The sequence below is a fragment of the Alligator mississippiensis genome, chromosome 2 (genome assembly GCF_030867095.1).
Source record: "Alligator mississippiensis isolate rAllMis1 chromosome 2, rAllMis1, whole genome shotgun sequence".
NCBI classification, from domain to species: domain Eukaryota; kingdom Metazoa; phylum Chordata; order Crocodylia; family Alligatoridae; genus Alligator; species Alligator mississippiensis.
In genome coordinates, this window is record NC_081825.1 from 13625387 (window position 1) to 13635041 (window position 9655).

The following is a 9655-nucleotide window of genomic DNA, read 5'->3' on the forward strand; positions in this document are numbered from 1 at the left end:
GACCCCAATTTGCCTGTTTCGTGACCCATGAACACCCTCCTACTCCTCAGGGCAGATATAAGTGTTCCCTGCCACTCCTGGCACTTTGTTCTCAGCATCGAGCCCATCAGACATATTGTGATGTCGTCTCCGGCTCCCCTCGCCTGGCTGCTGCTAGTCCTCTGGATCCAGGGTAAGGAGCAAACCAAGGGGGAATTGGTTTCATTACACCAAAATCAGCCCTTGCAGGGAAAGGAAAAGACCTAGGAACGGGGTGCATCAGCTGCTAAGCGACGCTCAAAGAATGAGTGCATTTCTCACACTGCGGGTACAAAACAAGAGAAGCAAAACTTATTTAAAACCTGTGACCAGGAGCCAAACGCCACTAGATTGAATGGAAGTCATTCTGTTGCTTTTCGTGGGCTGTGCATAAAACCCAAAGGAGGCAAATAAGAATTGGGTTGAAGGGAAGAGACACTGCCCCCTGACTTACAGCGTTTCAGACAAGAAACCCCCTCCCAGAACTTGGTTAGGATGCCCCCCAGGGATTGCACTCCAATGTTATTATTGTGTTGTTGGATTTATTAAAGGGTTGCTCTGATCTGTATCACTTGCTCCGATTACAGCTCTGCTTTTCTCTCCTCCAAAATAACCACAAATATCAAACACAGCTGGCCTGTGGGATTGATCCATACCGGCAATATTTTTGTAAATGCAATACAAGCACCCAGGGGAATTATTGTCAGTGTGGTTTTCGATTTGAGCCATTTAAAGGTATGAAACCCTTTGGGTCTCTCCCTTGATTGCTGGAGTCTCTTCATAGATTTCATAAGGGGAAAAGCAGTTCAAGGTCATTTTCTAGACTGACATTCAAGGGGAAAAGCTGCCCTTCCTCAAGCTGAAGCAGGAAATGGGGGCAGGAGCACGTAGAGCTGAGCTACAATTGGGACAGCGGGGTGGATGGGTGCACTGTGTTACTTCCCAGTTTTTACATTGCCAGCCTCCAAGGGGTCCATTTCCCTGATTCAGACTCCACAAGCCCTGTCGGTGTCTCCAGGAGCCAGAGTCTCTATCCACTGCCAGACCAGTTCGAGCCTTCATTTCTCAGAGCTGGGGATGACGCACTATGAGCTCTTAGCCTGGTACCACCACAAACCTGGGCAGCCTCCCAGGCTCCTCATCTATGACGCTGAGACCCGGGAAACAGGAATCGCAGACAGGTTCAGTGGCCAAGAGACTGAGCACGGCTTCTCCCTCATCATCAGTGAGGTGGAAGCAGATGATGAGGGAGTTTATTACTGCCAGCAGTACAAAGACACCCCCACACAGTGATACAGCCCAGTACAGAAACCTGCCTGGGCCTTCCCCTTCACTGGCACAGCTGCTTCCTGGACTGTCACTGTAGCAGTGCAACCGCTACCCTGCTATGGGGCAGGGGTTTCCTCGGGGCCCCAGCATTCGGCTAATTGGTGCCACACAGCTCGGCTGTATTTGGGATGTACCCAAATAACTGCTAACACCAGGTCTTCACTGTGGACTGTGGCTGGCATAGCTGTGTCACTCAGGAGTTAGTGAGATGTCACTTGGGAGCAACAAGACTACACCGGGGACACTGGTTACTCCAGCTCCACAAATCCTACTGATGTTTCCAGGAGACCGAATCTCTATGAAGCTCAAAGCCCGGAGCTGGCTTTCATCTCCTTTGCCCCTTAGCAACACAATCTTGTCCCATCCCAACATCCCTCTTCTACAGTGCTTTCCCAAGACCATAACAGTAATGTACACCCAGGGGGCCCAGCCCCGACTTCACCCTCAACTGCATTGTAGACCCGACACATCCAGTTATACAACAGACCGAGATACACAAGCTACTTGCAGAAACCAGAGAATGGCAACCTCCCTTACACTATCAGCGATGCAGGTTGTAGCCGTGTTGGTCTGCAAGCAAAAGTAATCAGAAGTCTTGGGGAGGTGTTATCTTTTATTAGATCAACTAGATAGTTGCAAATAATTCCTTTATTTGCAAGTTTTTGGGCACCACCTTTCAGCTCTCCTGTTAAATATGAATTTTCATTTCCACCTGGGAGAAATTTTACAACATTGCACTCCCCTATGCCTTAGGAAGGGCACATGTACCCAGAAGCTTGCCAGTAATATTTTTGCATCTAGTTTGTCTAATAAAAGATATCACCTCCCTAGGGGTTCTGATTACTTGTACAGTATCAGCGACATTCAGAGAGAAGACAAATGTTGATGCTCCATCAGAAGCAGAGGCCTGCATCTCAATGCCATAGTCCAAATAACGTTTTAGAGCAGTGTTAAATGATTTTTAGACCCGCAGGATCAGAAGTCCTTGCCCTTCTTGTATGAGGTGCTAGAAACCATCCAAAAATTCAGTTTTAAGGTCTCCACAAGTCTGAGTGCATTAAACAGGTTGGCTAAAGTGTCGACTCAAAGCAGCGGGAAAAAAGCCACAAGGCCTGAGTTAGAGTTTCGCACTGCAGTGTTCCCCTAGGAAGGAGAGTCACAGCATTATCTGCACAAAAGCTAAGCTAATTAAATGCAAAGTAGCATTCAGGCATCAGTACACAGCTGGGAATAATTTCCTTTCTACCCCAACACCCACCCCTCCTGAGCTTGCTCAGTGCTGAAAAATGCTATGTAAATGCAATGCAAAGAATAAAGACTGGGTGCTCCTATGTTTTTGTGCAGCCTTTACCACATTCAGACCCTGATCCGAATGGAGTGTGTTTGACACTTCCACATCGGAAGCAAGCAATGAGAGCAAGAACAAGCCACCTGCTAACACAGCCTCCTGGGTTCATCTGTTAAACTTGGGTTGAACTCACCCTCCTATGCCCGGACACCTGTCCACTCTACTCTGAACCTCTTCAGACGGGATGGAAATGTTCATATCTAACCAAGTTTGCATCTTTCAGTCCTGAATGACATCCCTGAGCTGCTCAAATCCCTGAGTTGAATAAATCAGGCCACTCAGACCTGTCTTGCGTTCACATCATCCGATTGTTAGTTGTCTGGGTCCCACGTAAAGAACAAAAAGATCTCTTTGATCTCGGCCTACCAAATAGCTAATGTATCTATAAAGTTTCTACTGACTTCTGATTGTCCTGTTTCTAAAAAAGGAAGACCTTGTTTAGATATGTGTCCTGATACAATACCAATGAAGTGGATAAGAGTCTCTTAGTTGGTCTGCATTTGTTCCTAAATAACTTAGTGGGTGAAAAAACAGTTATGATTATAAAGAAATGATGTTTGTAAAATTGCCAAAATCCCAACAGGGAGAAATCACCAAAGATGAATATACCTCCTCTGCTCGTGCTTGTAGGGAGGCAGTTAGACGGGCCAAAGCTACCATGGAGCTGAGGATGGCAACCCAAGTAAAAGACAACAAGAAATTGTTTTTTAGATAGATAGGGAGTAAAAGGAAGGCCCAGGGAGGAACAGGACCGCTGCTAAATGGGCAGAAGCAATTGGTGACAGACACGGGGGCCAAGGCTGAACGCCTCAACGAGTTCTTTGCCTCAGTGTTCCTAAGCGAGGGGCACGACAAGTCTCTCACTGGGGTTGTAGAGAGGCAGCAGCAAGGCGCCAGACTGCAATGCGTAGACCCTGAGATGGTGCAGAGTCACTTGGAAGAACTGGATGCCTTTAAGTCGGCAGGCCCAGATGAGCTCCATCCGAGGGTGCTGAAGGCACTGGCCGACATCATTGCAAAGCCACTGGAGGGAATATATGAACGCTCGTGGCGCACGGGCCAAGTCCCGGAGGACTGGAAAAGGGCCAATGTGGTCCCCATTTTTAAGAAGGGGAGGAAGGAGGACCCGGGCAACTATAGGCCAGTCAGTCTCACCTCCATCCTTGGCAAAGTCTTTGAAAAAATTATCAAGGCTCACATTTGTGAGAGCCCGGCAGGACAAATTATGCTGAGGGGAAATCAGCACGGGTTCGTGGCAGGCAGATCGTGCCTGACCAATCTAGTCTCTTTTTATGACCAGGTTACGAAACGCCTGGACACAGGAGGAGGGGTGGATGTCGTATACTTAGACTTCAGGAAGGCCTTCGATACGGTATCCCACCCCATACTGGTGAACAAGTTAAGAGGCTGTGACTTGGATGACTACACAGTCCGGTGGGTGGCGAATTGGATAGAGGGTCGCACCCAAAGAGTCATGGTGGATGGGTTGGTCTCGACCTGGAAGGGTGTGGGCAGTGGGGTCCCGCAGGGCTTGGTCTTTGGACCGATACTCTTTAATGTCTTCATCAGCTACTTGGACGAGGGAGTGAAATGTACTCTGTCCAAGTTTGCGGATGACACAAAGCTATGGGGAGATGTGGACACACCGGAGGGCAGGGAACAGCTGCAAGCAGACCTGGACAGGTTGGACAAGTGGGCAGAAAACAACAGAATGCAGTTCAACAAGGAGAAATGCAAAGTGCTGCACCTAGGGAGGAAAAATGTCCAGCACACCTACAGCCTAGGGAATGACCTGCTGGGTGGCACAGAAGTGGAAAGGGATCTTGGAGTCCTAGTGGACTCCAAGATGAACATGAGTCGGCAGTGTGACGAAGCCATCAAAAAAGCCAATGGCACTTTATCGTGCATCAGCAGATACATGATGAATAGGTCCAAGGAGGTGATACTTCCCTTCTATCGGGCGCTGGTCAGACCACAGTTGGAGTACTGTGTGCAATTCTGGGCGCCGCACTTCAAGAGGGATGCGGATAACCTGGAGAGGGTCCAGAGAAGGGCCACTCATATGGTTAAGGGCCTGCAGACCAAGCCCTACGAGGAGAGACTAGAGAAACTGGACCTTTTCAGCCTCCGCAAGAGAAGGTTGAGAGGCGACCTTGTGGCAGCCTATAAGTTCATCACAGGGGCACAGAAGGGAATTGGTGAGGATTTATTCACCAAGGCGCCCCCGGGGGTTACAAGAAACAATGACCACAAGCTAGCAGAGAGCAGATTTAGACTGGACATTAGGAAGAACTTCTTCACAGTTCGAGTGGCCAAGGTCTGGAACGGGCTCCCAAGGGAGGTGGTGCTCTCCCCTACCCTGGGGGTCTTCAAGAGGAGGTTAGATGAGCATCTAGCTGGGGTCATCTAGACCCAGCACTCTTTCCTGCTTATGCAGGGGGTTGGACTCGATGATCTATTGAGGTCCCTTCCGACCCTAACATCTATGAATCTATGAATCTATAAGCTAAACAAGCCTGAGCTGTAAGAACTATATAAGCCTTTCATACGAAAAAGTACGTCGTTGGTGAAACCAAGCAACATATAAACTGGAACACTCTGCTCCTTGTTTTTGCCTCCAGATGCCATGGGGACGTGGTGATGACTCGGACTCAAGACCTGGAAGCGTCTCCAGGAAACACCGTCACTGTCAAGTGCAAAACCAGTTCAAACCTTACCAGCAGCAACTTAGACAAAAAATGCCTATCCTGACACCAGAAGAAATCAGGGCACGCTCTTAACTCCTTATCTATCATGCCTCCACCCCTGCCTTTGGCATCCAGCGGCAGAAACTCGGAAAGTGCCCGCGCTCTCACCCTCAGCAGGCTTCAAGTTGAAAACACTGGAGAATCCCACTGTTGGCATGACAAGAGTTCAGCGCTCACAGTGACACAGGCCAGGTCAGAAACCCGCCTGTGCAGCCTTTTAAAACCTACCAATTTGGAGAGAGACTCCCCTGGTGCTCTCACTACTCTTACAGAGCAAATTTGCTCCTGAAGATATTTGCTCCCATATTGAAGAGGGTGTATCACATGAACGCATGTCATGTAAAGTTAAGCAGATTGCACTGACATAATTTCTTCTCCAGTATCCAAAAATGATTCTGACTGATTGTGCTGTGAAGACAGTGGACGACTCGACAATGAAAATGTCTCAGTGCATCACCGACAGTGCTTCCAACCGGCGACATGAAACCGCGAGTTTAGTTTGCAACATTGCAAATTGCAAATTGCACCTGTCATCTCACCCCCAGGCCGTGGGAGAGGCGGGCAGGCTCTGCAGAAAAAAAGGATTGTGCCCTGTGTCACTTTTGCCTTCAGAGGGAAGCCCACTCACAGCTCACTCCCCAGCCATGGGCATGCTCCAGCTCTGAATAAATGAATAAGTAAATAAAGCAGTATCAGACCCATTCACATGAACTCGTTAGGTGGTTGAGGGGAGTTTACTAGGCATAATAAGGCCCTAGACACATTCCCACATGCTAGTCTCATAAGAAATCATGAGTACCATGGGCTATACAGAATTACAACCAGGTAGATACATAACTGATTGACTAACAGGAAGCAAAGCGTAACTATAAATGGATCGAGTTCTGAGAGGGCTCCCCCAACACAGAGGAATCACAGCAAGACACTTTTTACCCAGAGTGATCACTGAGAGGCATCCGCTCTACCCCCCAGGCTGAGAAAACGGCCCCTTTCGGAGTCTCACAAGGGCCAGGAGTGTTATCCCTGACCCCAATTTGCCTGTTTCGTGACCCATGAACACCCTCCTACTCCTCAGGGCAGATATAAAGAGTTCCCTGACACTCCTAGCACTTTGTTCTCAGCATCGAGCCCATCAGACATATCGTGATGATGTCTCTGTCTCCTCTCACCTGGCTGCTGCTAGTCCTCTGGATCCAGGGTAAGGAGCAAACCAAGGGGGAATTGGCTGCTTTAAACCAAAATCATCCTTTGCAGGGAAAGGAAAAGACCTAAGAAAGGGTGTATCAGCTGCTAAACCACACTCAAAAGAGGAGTGCAGTTCTCATGCGGCAGGTACAATAGCAATAGAAAAAAAAGTTTTAAAAACCTATGACCAGGAGCAAAAGGCCACTAGATTAGGGGGAAGTTATTCTGTTGAGTTTAATGAACTTTGCAAAAAACCCAAAGGGGGCAAATAAGGAATGGGTTGAAAGGAAGAGACACTGACCCTTGACTTACGGCGTTTCAGCCAAGCAACCCCCTTCCACAACTTGGTTAGGATGCCCCTGGGAACCTCAAGAAAGCTTTAATATTCTTTGGTTGGATTAATTACCTAGGTATGGTATTGCTCTAATTACAATTCCACTGTTCTCTCCTCCAAAATAACCACAAATATCAAACACAGGTTTCCTGTGGGTTTGGCCCATACAGGCAATATTTTTGTAAATACAATACAACCACCCAGGGGAATTATTATCAGTGTGGTTTTGATTTGAGCCTTTTAAAGGTATTAGACCATTCAAAGAAGATACTGTCATAACCATGTAAAGAACAAGGTCCTAAACTCCTCATTGAATATGACAACTAGTAACTAATGTAACACAGTGCACCCATCCACCCCGCTGTCCCAATTACAGCTCAGCTCTACGTGCTCCTGCCCCCATTTTTTAGTTCAATATGTGGAAAGGTCTGTTTCCTAATTCTGGGAGGTAAGCCTGCAAGTGTGTACTATTTAGTATTTCACACAAGTCTCCTTATTCTGCACTTCCTTCTGGCTGGCCTTGGTCCCCCATGTGCATCTTGAGCCCAAATTTTGAGCTCAAGTGGCAAGAATCTCTACATTCGAGGTAGAGAGCTCCAGCACACCCAGTTGGGTTGCCAGTTTTCCTCCTGGCAACGCACGTTGTTGGAAGCAATGCAATCCACAGCACTGCCTCAACAAGGTCCTTTCTGAGCAACTCCATATCGAGAAACACCAAACTGAATTTCCACAGGATACACAGTGCTCTCCAAATCAGGCCAATTTTAGGTGTCTAAATATGGACTTTGGTATCTAACCTCAGGCCAGCGAGTTCAGAAACTGTTACCCCACGCTCACGCCAACACTATGTATTGTCGGAGATTCACAGCTAAGATTTCAACAATGCATCTCTTATTATACAGGGGTTCTAGGCAGATCCTCAAGGGAGGCAGATAATGCTCCTTAGATCATAAAGAGGTGTTCCTAATGGCTCCAACAGGGGAAATCAAAATATCCATGGCATCACAGGGAGATTCTGAGTACAATAGTGTGACTAAGTACATTACCTTTCAACTAGGATCCAGGCATTGGTAATGACCTGGGATCAACGCTCCCAGTCAAACCTGACCCTGACTGGACCAGCTGGGCTTGACCACATTAAAAAACAAGCAGTAATAACAGCACCAAAGCCCATTGCAGTGCAAAGGCAGGGAGGGAGGGAGCAGTGGCTGGCTCTGTCTGGTTGCACTTGTCCTCTGATCCCCTGGCCATCTGGTCCCTGCACGTTTAGATCAGGTGGGGAATCCCATACCCAACATAAATTTGCATATTATGTACTCAAGTGACACCCCCTGTGCAGCTTAGAGCTGGTTTAAAACCTCCTGCATCTCTCACTACAGCCTGCTGACCAGCTTTGGGCCTGCCACAGGTACCAAGATGATCTCGCAGACTCCACTCCTCTGCCTGTTACTGATCTGCATCCTCGGTAAGGAGCACACCAAGAGGGAACTGGTTTCATTGACACTGAAGTTTTTTTTCTCAAAAGGAAGCTAAAGGCCTAGAGCCTCTGCCTGCAAAATCCTTACTATTCCCGAGAGGGCTCCTGTGCTTCCGCTGGAGAGCCAGGCCTCCTTTCAGATACTTGGGCCAGACAGCAAGCCCACAGATGTGTGTGGGAGTCCACTGACTTCAGTAGATATTCAGAACTTCTCTGAATGAACACAGGGCTGCCTAAAGCTGGACAGAACAGGTGAAAATACCCAGAAGATATTGGTTCGTTTGACAAAGTGCATTAAAAAAAAATGCATCCTTGTAAATAACTTCTGTTTTTACCTTCAGGTTCAAGTGGCGACATTGTGATGACCCAGACTCCACGATCCTTGGCTCTGTCTCCTGGAGACACGGCCACCATCAAGTGCAAATCCAGCTCCAGTCTTACTTACTCAGGCAGAGAAGAATTAGCCTGGTACCAACAGAAACCTGGACAAGCTCCAAAGCTCCTCATCTATAACGCTGTCACCCGGCAGTCGGGAGTCCCAGCCCGGTTCAGCAGCAGTGGCTCTGGCACTGATTTCACTCTCACCATCAGCAGTGTTGAAGCTGAAGATGCTGGAGAATATTACTGTCAGCAGTACTATGGCACTCCTCTCACAGTGATACAAACCCATACAAAAACCTACCTGTGCTGCCCAGCACCACAGCTGCTTCCTGAAGAGACACATGATCAACACAACTGCTACGCTCAAAACCAGCTCAGGGGTTTCCCCAGGACACAAACTTGCCACTGTCTGAGCCACAGATACCATCACGCTGCCCCTGCTGCCCAGCCTGGTGGACACATCAGCCCAGGTGCACAGACCAGGCGAGTCTGCTCCTAAGTGTCACCCCACCTGAACTAGGGGCTCATTACATCTTCCAGCACAACATTTGTTTGCTTCCTGAAAGCCAAGCAATCCCTGTTCCCCCCCATGCCACAAACACAGTAGGTTGCCAACAGAGTGAGAGCACGCAGGGCCAGCCCGGGGCTTCGCAGGCAGCGCTGCTGCAGGGAGGCCTGGCTCTTGGCTGGGACGGCGGCAGAGGCAGTGACAGAAAAGTCCACGCTGCTCGCCTCACCCAACACGGCAGCTGCATTGAATGCCACTAACAGAGTAACGGGGAGCCACACACAACCTCTCTCTGATACACCAAGAAGTAGTAGGTGTGTGAAATGGT

The 9655-nt window shown here is 48.5% G+C and overlaps 1 gene segment (V, D, J or C); it reads left to right on the forward strand.

The window, feature by feature from the left end:
* The first annotated feature begins 8377 nt into the window (after window positions 1-8377).
* LOC106740046 (immunoglobulin kappa variable 4-1-like) lies at window positions 8378-9318 on the forward strand. The segment is given in 2 exon segments: window positions 8378-8426; window positions 8780-9318. Coding segments are annotated over 2 exon segments (588 nt in total).
* The last annotated feature ends 337 nt before the right edge of the window (window positions 9319-9655 follow it).